General features: G+C 40.9%; 1 protein-coding gene across 3 annotated transcripts in view; it reads left to right on the forward strand.

The window, feature by feature from the left end:
* pde4ba (phosphodiesterase 4B, cAMP-specific a) overlaps nt 1–22,230 on the forward strand; it is a 148,697-nt gene that overhangs the window by 33,328 nt on the left and 93,139 nt on the right. The window contains exons 1-2 of one of the 3 annotated variants that reach the window (XM_058074370.2): nt 961–2,298; nt 2,358–2,698. The exons of 1 other annotated variant lie outside the window; for it this stretch is intronic. In XM_058074370.2, coding sequence (XP_057930353.2) covers nt 2,475–2,698 — 224 coding nt within the window. In that variant the 5' untranslated portion in view covers nt 961–2,298; nt 2,358–2,474. Of the gene's footprint in view, nt 1–960; nt 2,699–22,230 lie in introns of those variants that run through there. One more of the 3 variants, XM_058074369.2, reaches the window with a different exon arrangement.

The raw sequence follows: 22,230 nt of genomic DNA on the forward strand, positions 1-22,230 counted from the left end.
GTTGAGAATTCATTAACGCCTTCTAATGGTCTTGAACCTGCCTATTTGTCAAATTTATATTCACTCCTTGAACCTTCTTGAACCTTCATGTCTGCTTGGAGACATGAGATCAGCAGAGAACATTAATAGTGTATACTCACATATAGAGTATTGGGTACATTAATGGGGTTAACTACCAGTGTCATGAAGGTAAGGGTTTTGTTACGTGTATGTTAGCAGGGTTAGGGTTCGACTACTGCAATGTTCATAGTGTGACTTTGTGGAGGGGTTGTGTATAGAGGAACCATTATATTTTATTGGGTATCCTTTAATTCAGGGGTTCTCACTTGTTCTCACTCAATTTGTACAAGGGAGAACATTTTTGTTGGAACCATATGTTACCAAAACAGCACTTGTGCCAAAGATTGTGTGATTGGCGCGTCGTGGCTAGCTATGGCGTAGAATTAATGTTCGCTCGTCATGTTGTCGTTATTTGTCACTACACGCCAATCACATAATCTTTGGCATGAACTGGCGCAAACTGGCACCAACTGGCGCTGGCCCAGTGGACTCCTAGCATCATTGGCGCAACTTGGCTCGTGCCATTACATTCCAGTGGATTCCAAGAGGCGGATTGTTTGTAACATTTGGTTCCACTTGGTGGTGACACAGAGATTTTAAACATTTTGAAATTTTCTTGCGGCAAAACTCAATTTTTGTCGGCGTTACGGGCCACCACGAGCCAGTTGGGAGGCAGTTTGAGGCACTGCACGCCACTAGGCACCTTTTTGCCACAGCAAATTGCATTGGCGCGAACTGGCGCGAACTGGCACCAACTGGCGCTGGCCCAGTGGGCTCCTAGCGTCATTGCCGCAACTTGGCTCGTGCCATTACATTCCAGTGGATTCCAAGAAGCAAACTGTTTGTAACATTTGGTTCCACTTGGTGGTGACACAGAGATTTTAAACATTTTGAAATTTTCTTGCGGCAAAACTCAATTTTTGTCGGCGTTATGGGCCACCACGAGCCAGTTGGGAGGCAGTTTGAGCCACTGCACACCACTGGGCACCTTTTTGCCACAGCAAATTGCATTGGCGGGAAGTGACGGGAACTGGCACCAACTGGCGCTGGCCCAGTGTACTCCTAGCGTCATTGGCGCAACTTGGCTCGTGCCATTACATTCCAGTGGATTCCAAGAGGCGGATTGTTTGTGACATTTGGTTCCACTTGGTGGACAAAGAGATTTTAAACATTTAGAAATTTTCTTACATCCACAGAAAATAAAGTGATCACAGTCGGCAATTTTCTTCCCCCGAGAATGTATTTTGTCCTGTTTTGTTTTCCTCAATGTTGTGGAAGTGGTTAAATAACTTTCATTCAGATCAGCCAGAATTATCGATGCATACAATTTTGTGCATGCGAGTGTGTGGCTTATTCCCAAGGACCGTTATTCACAGTGTTTATTTAAATCAGCTGACCTTTTGCGCAGTGTGTGTGTGTTTCAGTTCCCATTAAGCTGTTTGCCTTTACCGCATGTGCAAATAATGCTTTTTCTTGGCCTGCACTTGGTGCTTGCCTGACTCGCTAAAGGTCACAACATCATGAAAATCACCACAAATCCGCTCAATAGCAAAAAAAAAAAAAAAAAAAAAAAAAAATGAACAACCTGTTACCGAGCCTGCCTGCTTGTCGTCACGCCAGCCACCAGCCTATCCTTTACCGCGGAGGCGTGGCTTGCGCTCGCTTACATGCCTGCTCTCAGCTGTGTGTATCCTGAATGAAAGAGCAAGTGAAGCATTTCCTTGCATGTTGTGCTCCGCTCACCACTCTGCCTGTGAAAGTGACGTGCAAACTGACTCGGGGCTCTGCACACTGCTTTCCACACCGGGAGTGCCTTTTTTGGAGAGAGTTGGCTGTTTTCTCACTGAAGAAGGTCAGTCAAGCAGGGGATGATGGAGAGAGCAGCGCAAGACAGGAGAAGGCAATTTGAAAATCATCTGAATCTTTCATAAGGTGGCTCCTCAACATCACGCTGCGTGGATGGAGAGCTGGTCCTGGGATGTGCTTTTATCCGGAGCCAGCAGTGACACAGAAACATAGCAAGAACTTAACATTCATCTACCCCTTGTGTCCTCCAAGGAGTTAGATGTGACCCTCTTGTGGGTAAACTCGTCTTGTGAGCCTCAGATTAAAACGGCGACCAGCAGGAGAGAGAGAGAGAGAGAGAGAGAGAGGGAGTGGGCACGACCGCTGGGTGCTATAATCCCTAAAACCGTTAAGAACAGCACGGAGGCAAAGCAACCCCAAACTACACAAAAGGTATGTGTGTGCTGGCCTTTTCGGGGGTGTACGACATAGCCTCATTGCTTTCTCTGCAGCTCCAGCCTCACTGTGTCTGGACGTCCAAGAAGAAGACTAAACCACCTGCACATGAATAGCTGACTTTGGACATTTAAAAAGGTCCGTCACACAGGACTTGAACCTAATCTGCAGAGATGTCCTCAAATGAACTGAGTGTCGAGATGGACTCCTGTATTCGGACATTTAAGGAACATATGCATCTCGAGCTGGAGCCCCCAAAGATCCCGGGTGTGGTGGGAGGGAAACGGGGCGCCACATCCCCTAAACTTTCCCCACGGAGCTCCCCGCGGCTCTTCCGTAAGCTGATGGTCAACAAAAGCATCAGACAGAGGCGCCGCTTCACTGTAGCACACACCTGGTAAGGCTGATGGGAGCTGAGCCGGGGCGGGGGGGGGAGGAGGGATGCGGGGTGCGGGGAATACGATGCTGAAAATAGGGAGGAGTCTGTGTTAAACTTGGTACACGCATGGGATGTGACAAGATTATAGAAACGATGGGGAAATGGGATGTAATTGAGGGAAATAGCCTGCAGCGAGTGCGTGGAAAACAAAGATAACGGGGGCAAAAAAAATGACACAGTGGCGCTAATCTAATGCAAAAAATTGAAGAAAAACATACAAAAATATTTCCATATCCGTCACAAAATTGCAAATATTCTTGTCATCATGAGTGAGGCTAAAAATACGACTGCTGTCTGGTGGTTTGTCACTGGGTTAAGGGGTTATGTAATAAAGAAAAAACATCACATGCAGGCTTTCCTGTCCGCTATTTTCCTGTATCGGCTCTCTGCCTGATTTTATACCTAAGTGCATTTTAGTGATGTAGGTCGTATCGGTTTTGGATGGTTATCATCATGCTAAGTGCTGCACGTCAACACAACTTCATAAAGCAACACAATGCATCTCACTCATATAATGTGTCATACACATGATTTATCCCTAAATATTAACCTATGCTTTTTCATCCTCATAAATTGACTTTATGAATGAATCACATTGCCGTTATCTATTTCTGTCCTTTTTTCACCCCACCCCCCACCGTTTCCCGTTTTTTCTGCAGTTCGCTACCACAGTAACGTGAGGGTTTGCCATGTTATGCAATGTATGGATTAGTATCATGGGGAAAAGAACTGCTATGAGTACTTCCAAGGCTCAAGGTGACTCTTGCCCTTAAAATAAAAATAACCACACATTCCATTCAGTGTTTTAGCGACACAGAAATGTTCAACATTTTGAAATTTTCTTGCCGCCAAACTCAATTTTTGTCGCCGTTACGGGCCACCACGAGCCAGTTGGGAGGCAGTTTGAGCCACTGCACGCCACTAGGCACCTTTTTGCCACAGCAAATTGCATTGGCGGGAACTGGTGCAAACTGGCACCAACTGGCGCTGGCCCAGTGGACTCCTAGCGTCATTGGCGCAATTTGGCTCGTGCCATTACATTCCAGTGGATTCCAAGAGGCGGATTGTTTGTGACATTTGGTTCCACTTGGTGGACACAGAGATTTTAAACATTTTGAAATTTTCTTACGTCCACAGAAAATAAAGTGATCACAGTCGGCAATTTTCTTCCCCCGAGAATGTATTTTGTCCTGTTTTGTTTTCCTCAATGTTGTGGAAGTGGTTAAATAACTTTCATTCAGATCAGCCAGAATTATCGATGCATACAATTTTGTGCATGCGAGTGTGTGGCTTATTTCCAAGGACCGTTATTCACATTTTAAACATTTTGAAATTTTCTTGCCGCCAAACTCGATTTTACCCCCAAATATTAACCTATGCTTTTTCATCCTGATTGCGACATCCTCATAAATTGACTTTATGAATGAATCACTTTGCCGTTATCTATTTCTGTCCTTTTTTCACCCCACCCCCCACCGTTTCCCGTTTTTTCTGCAGTTCGCTACCACAGTAACGGGAGGGTTTGCCATGTTATGCAATGTATGGATTAGTATCATGGGGAAAAGAACTGCTATGAGTACTTCCAAGCCTCAAGGTGACTCTTGCTTTCATAAGTATAACCACACATAGGAAGTCAAGTGTACTTTTTTTATTTTGAATGGGATTTATAAAGGTGAAGACCATCTACCAAAGCACTAATCAGCATATGATGAAGTGGCTTGTCACTGCAGGCAAAGAGGAGGGAGGCAGGGAGGGAGTGTTTGTGTGCTAAGGAAGGAAATGAGTTCAGATATAAATCTGGCCCTGCACGTTGTGTCTGCAGGCTGCACTGTTTGTTTGATGGAGAATAGAGATACGGCGATCCTGCCGCTGTGTTTGATTTTTCCTTGCCCATATGTCATCATTGTGTAGCTGATACCGCTTATATCCATATGCATCTACACTACAAACTGCATATGTGTGTGTTCAAATATGCATCATTGCTTTAAAACCGTGTTACGGGTATAATCGCTTCCTATTTCTGTATGACTGGCCTTCTTTAATAGCAGCCAGGGATGTGCTTATCGCTTTATCTCTTCTTGTATAGCCCATTTCTGAGCAAAGAGGGATTTGTGGGGGGTTGGGGATGGGAGATACAAGAGAAAAATGAATTTATTTAGATTTTTTTTTTATATATCTCTTGTGTCCTTTGCCATATTTGCTCATAAATGCACAGTATATGATCCTAACTTGTGACAACACCCATAAGAGTCATTAACAGTCCAGCCTGTTAACAGCCCTGCTCATGATAGTACCCAAGTACCCTTGAGGCCGGCAGTGGAGTCTACTTGTAGTCTTTAAAAATTCCAAAGGGGGAAATAAACAGTCATGACAATTATATACTATATATATATTAGAACTGCAACGTTTAATTGTGGTTAGCGCGCAGGCCACACAGCTAGGAGACCCGAGTTCAATTCCACCCTCTGTTCTCCCCGTGCATGCGTGGGTTTTCTCCGGGTACTCCGGTTTCCTCCCACATTCCAAAAACATGCTAGGTTAATTGGCGACTCCAAATTGTCCATAGGTATGAATGTGAGTGTGAATGGTTGTTTGTCTATATGTGCCCTGTGATTGGCTGGCCACCAGTTTAGGTTGTACCCCGCCTCTCGCCCGAAGAAAGTTGGGATAGGCTCCAGCACCCCCTGCAACCCTCGTGAGGAACAGCGGTAGAAAATGAATGAATGTTTGTTGACTCGGCTGCACGGTGGTCGAGTGGTTAGCGCACAGGCCCCACAGCTAGGAAACCCGTGTTCAATTCCACCCTTTGCCATCTCTGTGTGGAGTTTACATGTTCTTACCGTGCTTGCATGGGTTTTCTCCGGGTACTTTGGTTTCCTCCCACATTCCAAAAACATGCTAGGTTAATTGGCGACTCCAAAATGTCCATAGGTATGAATGTGAGTGTGAATGGTTGTTTGTCTATATGTGCCCTGTGATTGGCTGGTGACCAGTCCAGGGTGTACTCTCGCCCGAAGACAGCTGGGATAGGCTCCAGCACCCCCGCGACCCTCCTGAGGATAAGCGGAAGAAAATGAATGAATGAACATTCAATTGCAGATTAATCAGTTACCCAATTAATTGACAGCTATTTTGGTAATCGATTAATTTTTGGATATAAATATATGAATATCTCAAATTTGAATATATATATATTTTTTTAATTAAAGTTTGTGCATTTACTTGCTATGTCAGTTCAAGGCAGAAATTAAACTGTGGTTTTTAAAACCCCATTCATTGATTAATTGAACAAACAATGGATTAATCTGTTATCAAAAATAATTGTTAGTTGCAGACCTATGTATAGGAAGAGAGTCTCAGCACCTTGGAGCATTTTGTCACGGACCAAACCATGGGTTTGATTTATATTTATTTGGCTCATCTGGGATAGGGTTGTCCAAAGTGCCGCCTGGGGGCCATTTGCGGCCTGCAGCTTGTTTATTTTTGGCCCGAAGCACAATGTAAAAATACAACTAAACAAAAAAACAGTGCAATGAGAATAAGTTGAATTGGTAATACAACCAAGACAGTTTTCTCCCGTGAAAACTCTTTGATTCTTCAGCCTTTAGTGGAAAAGGTTTGGATACCCCTGATCTCCGATTATTCAATTAATCCAAAAAACAAGCTTCGGATTAATCAACTATGAAAATCCTAGTTAGCTACATCCCTAAATTCCATTAACAGATATAATGACTATCTCTTATTTTTCAACAGTCTGGATGCATGTTATTGTAAAGGAAAAATGCAAACGCTTTAAAAGTAGAAAATATGAAAATATGTTTAAAATATTGCATGTTGAGGACAAAACAAATGCATGTCGAGATTGTGTATGTGTATGGTGCTCACGGTTTAATAAAGTTTTTATCAACATGCCTAACTTTTAGTAAGACCTTCTACTAAAAAACTGTTCTTCAGATGTATCAGATGCACTTAAAATGACCAGGAAGCATCCACACATTTTTATTACAGTTATACTGACACATATCTCATCTTTTTAAATATGCCTGAGTCTCTTTCCGCCTCGGGCTTTATTTTTAAGAGACGGTTGGTGAAATTAAGCCTGTTTCAACCTTGATTGCAAGTCAACCAAGTCCTTTTCAAATTAAGGCTGCTTTTCATGTCTCGTCTGGCAGCGTCAGTCATGCAGCTCCCGATTGGTTCGTATGACAAGCGGTTTAATTTTTGGCATGTCAGAAATGTAGTCATCTGTGAAAGAATTATGACGAGACTTTGCCAAACGGTGCACCTGCGTCAAATGGCAAAAACAGACGAGTAAAATCGTGTTATGAAGGGAAGGATGGTGTTGTGCTGTCTTTGAATTCAAACACGGATGAAGGCCCAAACAATTAAGACTAAATGCACTGAAACGTGACACTAAACCAGGGGTGGGCAAACTTTTTGACTCGCGGGCCGCATTGATATGACAAAATTTACGGGGGGGCAGACTATATATTTTACACGTAACAGTCCACCTGGTATTATTGTATCTGTAAAATTGTCATGCAATCTGCTATTATTATTTATTATTATATATTTATATTTAAATATTTTTAAAATAATAAAATATTATAATAATTACAATAAAATTAAAATAATAATTATTATATTATTATTATGTAAAATATGCAAATATAACAATATTATATATAATTAATATAATAATTAGTATTAATATAATAATTATAATAATCATAATAGTTCTAATAATAATTATAATAATCTAATAATAATTATAATAATCTAATATAATAATAATAATAATAATTATTATTATTATTATTATTATTATTATGTGCTTGTGTCCCTTTTTGTCAAAAAACGAAATTGATAAAACCATCAAAAGGTTGGCTCAGGCCATGATGCCAGGTTGTATGTTGAGTTTAAATGAAATACTTTGAAAAGATTGGGCGGGCCGTATTCAAACACTTGGCGGGCCGGATGTGGCCCCCGGGCCGTAGTTTGCCCACCCCTGCACTAAACACTAAACATCACTGACAACGTGTGTGTGTATGTATATATATATATATATATATATATATATATATATATATATATTATTCTCCACATTATTATTTATTATTTATTATTATTATACGGGAGCCAGGCAACGACATTTTGTTGGCAATTTCACTGCTGTGTTTATCTCTGTCTATCTATCGTTCTATCGTTCTATCGTTCTATCGTTCTATCGATCTATCGATCTATCGTTCGTTCGTTCATTCGTTCGTTCTATCATTCTATCGTTCGTTCTATCTATCGTTCGTTCTGTCTATCGTTTGTTCTATCTATCTATCTATCGTTCTATCGTTCCATCGTTCTATCTATCTATCGTTCTATCTATCTATCGTTCTATCTCTGAGAAAATGATTTCGTACGAGCTAGCTAACAATGCACATCATTGGGACACAGCTACTTTGATGCCGAAGCCCTAACAAAAAAATAGTAAACAGTGTTCCATTTTCATAACCAACCTGTATATTAACCGAGTTACAGCAATATTGTTATTGTAGCAGCTAACATACGCTATAGGCCAGCTACTCCCTAGTAATGCTACCTAATGGTGCTGGCACTGTGTTGTTAGTTTTGAAAAGTGAATGCTAGGTTATAAATCATGCCTCGCACATGTATGTATGTATGTATGTTGAGATTCCACAAGCCACCAACAAAACAAACAGGACAGACTGAAGGATACCAGCCTTGTGCTGGAAGATACAGCTATTCCATCATGAGAGCGGAAATTGTTAGGAACTGCTTTGTGTGTGTATGTTGCACTATAGTCTGATCTGCCTAGCACACAGTAACATAATTCTCTGCCTGGGGGAGGGGGGGGGTGTCTTACCTTGTTGGCAGAAGTAGTTCTGGGGTATGTGAAATCAATGTTTTGAATAATCAAAATAAGACAAGATACTGTAAGTATTACATGTTATCATTAATGTACTTGTTCATGCATGATCACAGCATTTATATAAAATGATAAAACATTTTTTAGAGGGCTTTGTAGTCAAAATAGGTGTGTGAAAAATGAAAGAAATATACAGTGAACACATAAGTATTGTAGCAACACCCTAATACAGTAAAGTCTCATTATATCGATATCGGTTATAACGAATTACTGCTTATTACGAAACTATTTTCATTTCCCGGCAAATTGTTCTATACTATAGAACAATGTCGAGTGCATTATTGCCCACTTTTAATGCAGTTCGGCGCAGGATCGGATATATCGACAGTCCGGTTATATCGATATTTTTTCAGACTCCCGACAATATCAATATAACAAGACTTTACTGTAATAGTCTGGGCATTCTTAATATGTCTGTACCATTGGACTCTTTGACTTTCCAAGGTCACAATGTGACTTGTAATATAAAGCCAAGACTTTTTACGGTCATACAGCATCTCCCCCCTTTAGCTGCATTTTGCAAAGTCTTGTGCAATCCATTATACTTTCTGCCCTTGCTGTTGCTCATGGTGGCATTATTTGTCCCTGGTGAACTCCTGACCCACTGGCGCTCAGACAAAGAGTGTTCTGTGTGAGCCAGTCGGTCGGTCGTAGGCCTGTCTCTTTCTCAGTGTGTCTGTCTTTTTTTTTTACACATCTTTGTCTCCGTATATGTCTTCTTCAGAGACATTCTTTGTGCGACTTCCACACTCTACGCTGCCTTCGTTTAGTTAGTTTTCTCATGTCTTTGTTTCTGCTGTTAGGCATTCTTTTTTTGCCTGTTTTTTTTATTCTGAAGCGCCACAGTATGTAAATGTTTGATGGGTGGCTGAGGCGTATGCATGCTCAGTTTTCCACTCACACAAAAAGCATGTCAAAGTGAGGAAGAAACTAAAGAAGAGTAAAAAAAATCACTGTGATAATAGAAGGGACATTAAAAAATTCCCTTAAAGCATTCCTTCTGCAACGTTTATTGAAAGTTCTTACCTTTACATTACAATCTTACTGTTAACGTAATATTTTGCAAAGTAATAAATTACTGTTTACGGGGTACATTGTTGTTCATATTTAATGTCATCTATTTATTCTCCACATTATTATTATTATTAATTATTATTATTTTTCGGGAGCCAGGCAACGACATTTTGTTGGCAATTTCACTGCTGTGTTATTGTGCAATGACAATAGAGAAAGTCTATCTATCTATCCATCCATCCATGAGAAAACGAGTTAGTACGAACTAGCTAACAATGCACATCATTGGGACACAGCTACTTTGATGCCGAAGCCCTAACAAAAAAATAGTAAACAGTGTTCCATTTTCATAACCAACCTGTATATTAACCGAGTTACAGCAATATTGTTATTGTAGCAGCTAACATACGCTATAGGCCAGCTACTCCCTAGTAATGCTAACATTAAAAAAATCCCTTAAACCATTCCTTCTGCAATTTTTATTGAAAGTTCTTACCTTTACATTACAATCTTATTGTTAATGTTATATTTTGCTATGTGTTTTTTTTTTATTGAATTCACCTTCTTTATTGAATTTCTGGCACTTGCACTGGCACCGTATGCAGCTGGCAAGATCTGTCCATAGTGTCCCAAATGGAAAATAATCATCATTATTTATCGAAACGGGGATGTTTTGTTGGGTTTTTGTTAGGATTCCACGGACTTGACCTTTACCAAAACTGAAAATCAAGACATATGATTTTCCAAGGTCACAAAGTGACTTGTAATATAAAGCCAAGACTTTTTACGGTCATACAGCATCTCCCCCTTTAGCTTTTGAACGTCTCATTAGGCAGATATGAGTTGTTCATCCATGCATGTGGATCTGTCCATAGTGTCCCAAATGGAAAATAATCACCATTATTTATCGAAACGGGGATGTTTTGTTAGGTTTTTGTTAGGATTCCATGGACTTGACCTTTACCAAAACTGAAAATCAAGACGTATGATTTTCCAAGGTCACAATGTGACTTGTAATATAAAGCCAAGACTTTTTACGGTCATGCAGCATCTCCCCCTTTAGCTTTTGAACGTCTCATTAGGCAGATATGAGTTGTTCATCCATGCATGTGGATCTGTCCATAGTGTCCCAAATGGAAAATAATCACCATTATTTATCGAAACGGGGATGTTTTGTTAGGTTTTTGTTAGGATTCCACGGACTTGACCTTTACCAAAACTGAAAATCAAGACATATGATTTTCCAAGGTCACAAAGTGACTTGTAATATAAAGCCAAGACTTTTTACGGTCATACAGCATCTCCCCCTTTAGCTTTTGAACGTCTCATTAGGCAGATATGAGTTGTTCATCCATGCATGTGGATCTGTCCATAGTGTCCCAAATGGAAAATAATCACCATTATTTATCGAAATGGGGATGTTTTGTTAGGTTTTTGTTAGGATTCCATGGACTTGACCTTTACCAAAACTGAAAATCAAGACATATGATTTTCCAAGGTCACAATGTGACTTGTAATATAAAGCCAAGACTTTTTACGGTCATGCAGCATCTCCCCCTTTAGCTTTTGAACGTCTCATTAGGCAGATATGAGTTGTTCATCCATGCATGTGGATCTGTCCATAGTGTCCCAAATGGAAAATAATCACCATTATTTATCGAAACGGGGATGTTTTGTTAGGTTTTTGTTAGGATTCCACGGACTTGACCTTTACCAAAACTGAAAATCAAGACATATGATTTTCCAAGGTCACAAAGTGACTTGTAATATAAAGCCAAGACTTTTTACGGTCATACAGCATCTCCCCCTTTAGCTTTTGAACGTCTCATTAGGCAGATATGAGTTGTTCATCCATGCATGTGGATCTGTCCATAGTGTCCCAAATGGAAAATAATCACCATTATTTATCGAAACGGGGATGTTTTGTTGGGTTTTTGTTAGGATTCCATGGACTTGACCTTTACCAAAACTGAAAATCAAGACATATGATTTTCCAAGGTCACAAAGTGACTTGTAATATAAAGCCAAGACTTTTTACGGTCATACAGCATCTCCCCCTTTAGCTTTTGAACGTCTCATTAGGCAGATATGAGTTGTTCATCCATGCATGTGGATCTGTCCATGGTGTCCCAAATGGAAAATAATCACCATTATTTATCGAAACGGGGATGTTTTGTTAGGTTTTTGTTAGGATTCCATGGACTTGACCTTTACCAAAACTGAAAATCAAGACATATGATTTTCCAAGGTCACAATGTGACTTGTAATATAAAGCCAAGACTTTTTACGGTCATACAGCATCTCCCCCTTTAGCTTTTGAACGTCTCATTAGGCAGATATGAGTTGTTCATCCATGCATGTGGATCTGTCCATGGTGTCCCAAAAGGAAAATAATCACCATTATTTATCGAAACGGGGATGTTTTGTTAGGTTTTTGTTAGGATTCCATGGACTTGACCTTTACCAAAACTGAAAATCAAGACATATGATTTTCCAAGGTCACAATGTGACTTGTAATATAAAGCCAAGACTTTTTACGGTCATACAGCATCTCCCCCTTTAGCTTTTGAACGTCTCATTAGGCAGATATGAGTTGTTCATCCATGCATGTGGATCTGTCCATGGTGTCCCAAAAGGAAAATAATCACCATTATTTATCGAAACGGGGATGTTTTGTTAGGTTTTTGTTAGGATTCCATGGACTTGACCTTTACCAAAACTGAAAATCAAGACATATGATTTTCCAAGGTCACAATGTGACTTGTAATATAAAGCCAAGACTTTTTACGGTCATGCAGCATCTCCCCCTTTAGCTTTTGAACGTCTCATTAGGCAGATATGAGTTGTTCATCCATGCATGTGGATCTGTCCATAGTGTCCCAAATGGAAAATAATCACCATTATTTATCGAAACGGGGATGTTTTGTTAGGTTTTTGTTAGGATTCCACGGACTTGACCTTTACCAAAACTGAAAATCAAGACATATGATTTTCCAAGGTCACAAAGTGACTTGTAATATAAAGCCAAGACTTTTTACGGTCATACAGCATCTCCCCCTTTAGCTTTTGAACGTCTCATTAGGCAGATATGAGTTGTTCATCCATGCATGTGGATCTGTCCATAGTGTCCCAAATGGAAAATAACCACCATTATTTATCGAAACGGGGATGTTTTGTTAGGTTTTTGTTAGGATTCCATGGACTTGACCTTTACCAAAACTGAAAATCAAGACGTATGATTTTCCAAGGTCACAATGTGACTTGTAATATAAAGCCAAGACTTTTTACGGTCATACAGCATCTCCCCCTTTAGCTTTTGAACATCTCATTAGGCAGATATGAGTTGTTCATCCATGCATGTGGATCTGTCCATGGTGTCCCAAATGGAAAATAATCACCATTATTTATCGAAATGGGGATGTTTTGTTAGGTTTTTGTTAGGATTCCACGGACTTGACCTTGACTGAAAATTAAGACATATGATTTTTGTCGAAAACCGGGACATACAAACACCTAACATGTTTTGTTAGGTTTTTGTCAGGATTCCACAGACTTTACCAAAACTGAAAATCAAGATATATGATTTTTGTCGAAAATCGGGACATACAAACACCTAACATCTGTCCATAGTGTCCCAAATGGAAAATAATCACCATTATTTATCGAAACTGGGATGTTTTGTTAGGTTTTTGTTAGGATTCCACGGACTTGACCTTTACCAAAACTGAAAATCAAGGCAAATGATTTTTGTCGAAAACCGGGACATACAAACACCAAGGTTCCAGGTTATTGATTCTGACAGCCCAGTGACTAACTTAAAATCATCACCATGTAAACATCATAGAGAGCTTGACGTGATTGTTTCACTACAGGCATCAATCTAAAAGGAATCTAAACAAGCTAGTCGACTGGTTGACTGGCCTAACTTCAGTTGCAGACTCGGATGAGAAGTTGAATCATCTTCCTATGCATGTGCTCCCACATTTCTCTCAATGATCAAGTCCTTAAAAAACATTATTATAGTCATTTCCTGTTTTGACAGTGCTCCTCTAATTACATAGCAGACTGTCAATATCCTTGATGCAAAGAATGATGTCAAAGCAGCTGAATCCAAGTCACTTTCTTCTGTATGAGTACCCTTCAAGTGTTGTTGCAGCTCTGAGTCATGTCGGTGAAACAAAACGAGAGGACAGACAAGGAACATAATGGCCTATAATTTCTAAGGAATTACTTTGATAGTGGCAGAAGTTCAGAATAACAGATAAGCCATTCGTGTTATTGAGCTTTCTTATTGTAGAGCAGTCGTCACCAACCTTTTTGAGCCCAAGCTCTGAACCGAGGTAAGATGCTCGAGCAACTCCGAGAGTCAGTCAGAGAGCCAGACGCTTTATTAATACGCAGTTCAGATTTTCATGCAGAAAATGTCTGCTGTATTGTCTGGTATTGTTTATCACCAACACAGACAGACATATAAACACAAAACGGACAATCATTTCGACAATAGCTCTCGGGATAGCTCAAATGTGCCATTGGTTCTTAGAAGATGCCTGACGTAAAAAAAAAATACAAAGTCCGCTCTGAACAATCCCTGCACTAAATATAAATCTATAATGAGGGAAGCGATCGACCGGGTAAGTCTGAACCATAACGATCAATTTGAGTTGTATCCAAGGATACAACTCAAATTGTCTGAGTATGAAGTCAACAAATTCTCAACCCTATTACACTTTATTTTTTTCAGATTTCAGATTTTTCAGTTTACATCTATGAAGCTTATTGGTTATTGATGCTGAATGATTATGGCAAATATTTTGCTTTATTCATGTGTTTGATGATGGCATGGGAGCCAGTGTACAAGAGCAACACCGATGGAGTCGAATGGATGTGTTTTGGCACCAACCGTCTTTGGCATCATGTTTTCTGCAATGCTTCACAATGCTTTCAGCAGCGATTCCCCTGGCATCGTATTTAATTATCGATTTAACGGTGGTTCATTCAACCTGAGAAGATTACAGGAAAAAAAAAAATCAAACCACGGAGGGGAAAAAACGCTTAGTGGGGGCTCTCTTGACATGTGACAACTTTTGACTTACCATCAGGTCATCAGAAGTCAACCTGCCGATGTGTGAATGGTTGTTTGTCTATATGTGCCCTGTGATTGGCTGGCGACCAGTCCAGGGTGTATGCTCCCACTCGAAGAAAGCTGGGATAGGCTCCAGCACTCCTGCGATCCTTGTGAGGAGAAGCGGTAGAAAATGAATGAAGATCACATTGGAGTACATCCAATTTCTGTATCACAGCAATCATTAATACTAATGATAATACTAATAATACTAATAATTAATAGACTTCCTGTCTAAAATATACACCACATACAAAAAGCTAGGGATATTAGGACCTTATTCAAGTCAACCAGTAATGCTTTTTATGTATCATATCCAATGTATTGCCCTTAGTCACTTAATAACATAATATTGTATATCAGGTTATATAGTAATAACCATAAAAAATGTTGCACAGTTTTGTGAATATTATCCCAATTAGAATAGATGCTCATCAGATGTGTTTTTTCTCGAGGTTCAATTCCCTTTCTTCTAATCTGATCATCACATTGACTCAAATCAGTTTACTTCAAGGAAAGTAACGCATCCAATATAAAACCTCTTTTCCTGCTTCACTGTTCCAATCCTCCTCTTCCTCCACTGCGCCTTTTTCTTCAATCTCCCCTCATGACTTGCTTCAGCACCCTCCATTTCCATCTTCTGCCTTGCTGTGCCGAAGCAGCCAAGCACAAAGTTACCTATTAGGGAATGGCTGAGGGAGTGTATGCATGTATGTGTTCACATGTCTGTAATGTAATTATACTAGCATAGATTGGGATTACACTTTTAAAAAACACTTGTGCCAAGAATGTTTCACAGATGTCAATGAAATACGCCACTAATGGCTCAGTACATTCCCAGACTGGTCACGTTCATTTCTTGAATGTTTGCATTTACAATATTTTTCCGACTATAAGTCACACTTTTTCATAGTTTGGCTGGTCCTGTAATTTATAGTCAATATATACATATATGTATATTATTCAATATGTGTTCAAATGTTAATTCATACTAACTGACATGACCCAAAAAGTAAACATTGACAACCACAAGAAGTAGTTTAAGGCTTTTTGATGACAACAATACGCTGCTGAATGGATACAGTGATGTGGAATGAGATCGAGAGCTTGGTGAACCTGGTTACTGGCTTGTTGGATTCATTGGCTTGTTATGTTAATTTACCCTTTTCACGAGGGTCACGGGGTTGCTGGAGCCTATCCCAGCTGTCTTCGGGCGAGAGGTGGTCGCCAGCCAATCACAGGGCACATATAGTCAAACAACCATTCACACTCACATTCATACCGATGGACAATTTGGAGTCGCCAATTAACCTAGGATGTTTTTTGGAATGTGGGAGGAAACCGGAGTACCCGGAGAAAACCCACGCATGCACGGGGAGAACATGCAAACTCCACACAGAGATGGCTGAGGGTGGAATTGAACTCGGGTCTTCTAGCTGTGTGGCCTGCACACTAAGCACTCGTCTGCTGGTTTATAATTTTGTGAAAAGGGTTTACTTTACCATAACACGATAGTCTTTGGATGGATGCTGGGTTCACGGGCTGATGGGAAGGTTTTTGTTGTCTTGGAATGTTCTGCCAGTTGCTTAAAGAGACGGTATAGAACATACTGTACCGTATACTTAAAGTGCTGTCACTTTTAATCTAACCGATGAAGTGAAATGCTCCTCACTCCACTCTTGCCTCTTTTGTGCTCTGCTCTGCTGTGTACTTTCTTCCAAAACAGGAATCTACTCATGTGTTTCTGTCCAGTAGTAAAGCTGTATGTAATGCATGAACGGTGTGTCATTAGGAGTGAGGAAAAAAATCTAGTGTGATGTAGAGCGGGCAGCGCATTGGAAATGCGGTTAACGAGTCTCCAAGCCAGAAAATTGTAAGATTGAATCATCTGACCTCTCTGTGTGGAGTTTATGTGCATAATTATTGAGTGCATATTTATCTGACTTGTCCCTATATTTTGAAATCACTGCCACAGTAAAAGACTCTTATCCATTTGGCCTTTAAAAAACATGTGACCTTTACCTCTAACATTTATGTAACACTGAGAAATTTCATTACGTAGCATGCCCTCCTCCTCTCATTGTGCCTCCCGAACTCCTTTCCCATCTCATAAATGACTTTGAAAGATGCTTTGTCGGTATTTTATCGTTATTGTATTTTATAAGTTATTGTTTGCTTACAAACCAAATCATTATTGTAGAGAAACATGTTTTTTTTTATGCATCCGTCCATTGCCACAGCTTTTTGGGGGTGCTGGAGCTTATCCCAGCTGTCTTCGAGCGAGAGGCGGGGTACACCCTGGACTGGTCGCCAGCCAATCACAGGGCACATATAGACAAACAACCATTCACACTCACATTCATACCTCTGGACAATTTGGAGTCGCTAATTAACCTAGCATGTTTTTGGAATGTGGGAGGAAACCGGAGTACCCGGAGAAAACCCACGCATGCACGGGGAGAACATGCAAACTCCACACAGAGATGGCCGAGTGTGGAATTGAACACGGGTGTCCTAGCTGTGAGGCCTGTGTGCTAACCGCTCTTCAATCGTCAATAATAATAATCAATAATCCCTAATAAAAACATTGCGGTCGAAACCCAGGGCAAGCTCAACACTGAACCCTGACGTCACTTCCTGTCTGCCATTCACTCTCGTCCCCAAGTCAACACATTTATAGCAACACAGATGAGCATAAAAGTCTTATTTACTCATATTTTGTCTACAATATTGGGTAATATGAGTATAAAGGTGGCTGTAGGGTTGTTATTTTATTTCTAGAGGGCTCTAACAATGTTAAAAATTTAGGTTTTTTTGAACATTTCCTTTTAAAAATAGGCAATACTACTACACGGAAATGAAACCAATTAACCACAATAGACAAGGACTTATATACTGTATATTATGTTTGAGAAAACTGAAATGTGTTACAGTAAAGTCTCGTTATATCGATATTCTCGGGAGTCGGAAAAAATACCGATATAACCGGACTATCCATATATCCGATCCTGTGCTGAACTGCATTAAAAGTGGGCGGATCTTTGATATGGCATGTAATTTTCTCCTTGAGTTCATGGATCGCGTATCTAGCATGCTTTTGTACTACAATACATTTTGTACTACAGTAAATAAAAATAAACTTACGCTGTAGTGATTACCGGTTACTGGGACATAATTCACCCCGGAACTATCGATATGGAAGGTGTTGCCACCCGGAGGGGTAGGCGCGAGGGACGGGTGTTTTCCGCTGTGTGTGCTGCACTCTGGTGGTGGAAGTGTGAAAAATAAAGTTGACTGGAAGCAGCCGTTCGCCGTGTTCTTTTTTTGGTATTGAAATCCTTAAGCAAAGATTGATTTAAGCTGCTTTTGTATCGATATAAGCAGACCAAATTGGCTGGCGGGAGATGAAAAGGGCATCGTAGTAACCGGATTATCATAATAACCGTGTATCGTACTAACGGAGCTAATTATATCATAAAAGACTAGAAATTTGCCGGGAAATGAAAATAGTATCGTAATAAGTAGTAATTTGTTTTAACCGATATCGATATAACGAGACTTTACTGTATTATCATATTACTCACCTCTTATGAAATGTTTCCTGAATATTAATACTTTTACATTTATCCGCATGTGTTTATTTCCAAATAGGCAAGACTCCCATTATATTGCAATAATTCGTATCTAATTGTAGATATTTAGTTGGTTTCAGGGGAAAAAAACAGAATTGTCTTGATTGCAGTTTTTCACATTGACAGAAAGTGCAGCATCATGCTCAGTCTTTAGGCTATCGTGGAAATGTGCAGCAATGCAGAAGTGAGACAGACCCAGTTCAGGGAAGCAGGAGAAAGCTGAAGCTTATCCCAAATGACAATGACAGGGCATATATCGACAAACCATTCACACTCACATTCACATCTATAGACAAAACTGTGATTTACTAATATAGGATGTGGGAGGAAAACTAAAGTACAAGGAGAAAACTCCAAGTAAGGATGGGGGGAAAACATGCAAACACTCAGAGAACATAGTTTGTTCCACATGTGTTTGCCCACACCTGAGTGTTGAGATGTGTGTATGTTTTCCTTTGTGGGTTGCATGAGTGTGCGCTGTCCTTTTAGTGATTGGGTCTGCGTGCACTTCCTGTCTCCTTGACTTATTGTCACCACGGCCCTATGGGGAACCACCACCCACACACACTCACGTATTCTTTGTTAGATGCTCTGTATGTGTGCGTGTATGTGTGTGTGTGTGTGTGTGTGTGTGTGTGTGCAAGTTCATGCATGCTGAAGTGAATAAAATTGGATTTGAAGTTTGTGTTGTGGGTGTGTGTGAGCAGGACACACATTAAGCCTTGGAAAATGTGTAAATAGTCCATGGAAAGTCATTGGAACTGGAATTATTTATTCACATTTATATGTTCCTTTCGGGCGGCACGGTGGACGAGTGGTTAGCACGCGGACCTCACAGCTAGGAGGACCAGGGTTCGATTCCACCCTCGGCTATCTCTGTGTGGAGTTTGCATGTTCTCCCCGTGCATGCGGGGGTTTTCTCCGGGTATTCCGATTTCCTCCCACATTCCAAAAACATGCTAGGTTAATTAGCGACTACAAATTGTCCATAGGTATGAATGTTGAGTGTGAATGGTTGTTTGTCTATATGTGCCCTGTGATTGGCTGGCGACCAGTCTAGGGTGTACCCCGCCTCTCGCCTGAAGACAGCTGGGATAGACTCCAGCACCCCCTCGACCCTCGTGAAGTTAAGCCTTGGAAAATGTGTAAATAGTCCATGGAAAGTCATTGGAACTGGAATTATTTATTCGCATTTATATGTTCCTTTCGGGCGGCACGGCGGTCGAGTGGTTAGCGCACAGCTAGGAGGGCTAGGGTTCAATTCCACCCTTCGGCCATCTCTGTGTGGAGTTTGCATGTTCTCCCCGTGCATGCGTGGGTTTTCTCCGGGTATTCCGATTTCCTCCCACATTCCAAAAACATGCTAGGTTAATTGGCGACTCCAAATTGTCCATAGGTATGAATGTTGAGTGTGAATGGTTGTTTGTCTATATGTGCCCTGTGATTGGCTGGCGACCAGTTGAGGGTGTACCCGAAGACAGCTGGGATAGACCCTCGTGAGGACAAAGCGGTAGAAAATAAATGTTCCTTTCATGTTATTCTCCATAATTGTTTATTTTTATGTTCGCAGTCAAATATTGGCACTACTTTCACATCTGTTTTTAGTTTTCCATCTTGCATACAGACGCTGGTTCTGGCCGTACCAGTTGGTGTGCTGCAACATAAGGTTCCGTGGGTACAAACACATAGCATATTGCTCCTGGAAGCTGTGGGTTTAAAGTGACGAGAGGGACGTTTTTTGATGTTAACAGGCTGTGGTTTTTTTTCACCGTCTCTCATTTCACTTTCCATCATGTTCATCCCATGATTAAGGCTCAGTTTGTCTTCAGTCCATTTTCCGCTCATTAGCCTTTCCTTCCAGCGGTGCTTGTTTAGTTAACGTCAAAGTGATTTACACTAAATGTTACAATTGACTAAATCCAGGATTTTACAGATTTCAACACACAATATCATTCTCAGTCAGTGCTTTAGCATTACCAATTACATTGAAATACTAACCAGATGACTTTCTAACCATTTCTTTTTGGTAGTCTCAGTATTATAATCATTAGAGCTGCAGTACACAGGAAATATAATTAATATGTGAGTTAGATGTTATTGTCGGGACATATACATAGCCTCTTATCTTCATTTTATAGCCTTTAACTGCACCACTTTGTGGATGTTAGATTTCAACTTGCCATATTCATTTAATCTGCCCAGGGCCTTCATAATCAGGAGTGCTGGCCCATGTCACATACACACTATTAGAAATGATGTGTCTTTAACCAAAACTTCAGCGTCACCTCTACGGGCCTTCTAGCTGGCCCACAGTGACATCAGAACCTCTTTGTCTGCTGATTGGTTAATGTTGTGAAGAAAGTTAAACAACAGTTTAACAAATTAAAAACAACACCTGTGATCTGAGTGGTTAGCGCACAGACCTCACAGCTAGGAGACCAGGGTTCAATTCCACCCTCGGCCATCTCTGTGTGGAGTTTGCATGTTCTCCCCGTGCATGCGTGGGTTTTCTCCGGGTACTCCGGTTTCCTCCCACATTCCAAAAACATGCTAGTTGCTAATATGCTAAACATGCTAATTGGCGACTCCAAATTGTCCATAGGTATGAATGTGAGTGTGAATGGTTGTTTGTCTATATGTGCCCTGTGATTGGCTGGCAACCAGTCCGGGGTGTACCCCACCTCTCGCTCAAAGACAGCTGGGATAGGCTCCAGCACCCCCACGACCCTCGTGAGGATAAGCAGTAGAAAATGAATGAATGAATGTTTACTATATCGGGTAATACAAGTGTAAACGTTATTTTCCGTTATCATGTTTACTATAGGCCGAGTGGTTAGCGCGCAGGCCACACAGCTAGGAGACCAGGGTTCAATTCCACCCTCGGGAATCTCTGTCTGGAGTTTGCATGTTCTCCCCGTGCATGCGTGGGTTTTCTCCGGGTACTCCGGTTTCCTCCCACATTCCAAAAACATGCTAGGTTAATTGGCAGGTGACAAAACATGCTAGTTGCTAATATGCTAAACATGCTAATTGGTGACTCCAAATTGTCCATAGGTATGAATGTGAGTGTGAATGGTTGTTTGTCTATATGTGCCCTGTGATTGGCTGGCGACCAGTCCAGGGTGTACCCCGCCTCTCGCCCGAAGACAGCTGGGATAGGCTCCAGCACCCCCGCGACCCTCGTGAAGAAAAGCAGTAGAAAATGAATGAATGACCTGTGATCTTCATAAAATAACACACCTACAAACACTTGCGTGTCGCTCTTACTTACTCTTGTGTGTACATGGTGCGCAAAGCAAAATACTCTGGCTGTATTATGTATACTGCTCTAAAGCGCCAAGAAAAACCTTCCAAATCCCCAAATCTGTCTGTCAGTATTGGCAACAAATGAGTAGATAAGACAGGAAAAGAGCAATGAAGGTTACTTGGTGTGTGCCTTGGCACATATCAGCATTATTGGTATTCTGCTTTAACTCCTCCAGTGTCCTTGTCTTTGAGCCCAGGAATCAAATTGAGCTCTGGTGAATAAATCTCTACCCCACACAAGATTACTTTACTGAGTTTTCGTTATGTTATCCCTGGCCATGTTGCGCACTTAGCCAGATTGACTCGAGTGCCACTCCTTTTCGGTCTCCCCTAAACTTCAACTATGGTCCAGAACACTGCAGAGTGCAAACTCCTCCTACGTACTGTACCTTTAAGGCCATACACAACCTCAGCCCTCCATACCTGACTGACCTCCTCCACGTTGCTGCTCCGGCTAGCTCCCTCAGATCCGCTT

This window comes from Doryrhamphus excisus, linkage group LG4 (assembly GCF_037039965.1).
Source record: "Doryrhamphus excisus strain RoL-2023G ecotype Guam linkage group LG4, RoL_Dexc_Guam_v1.1, whole genome shotgun sequence".
NCBI lineage: Eukaryota > Metazoa > Chordata > Actinopteri > Syngnathiformes > Syngnathidae > Doryrhamphus > Doryrhamphus excisus.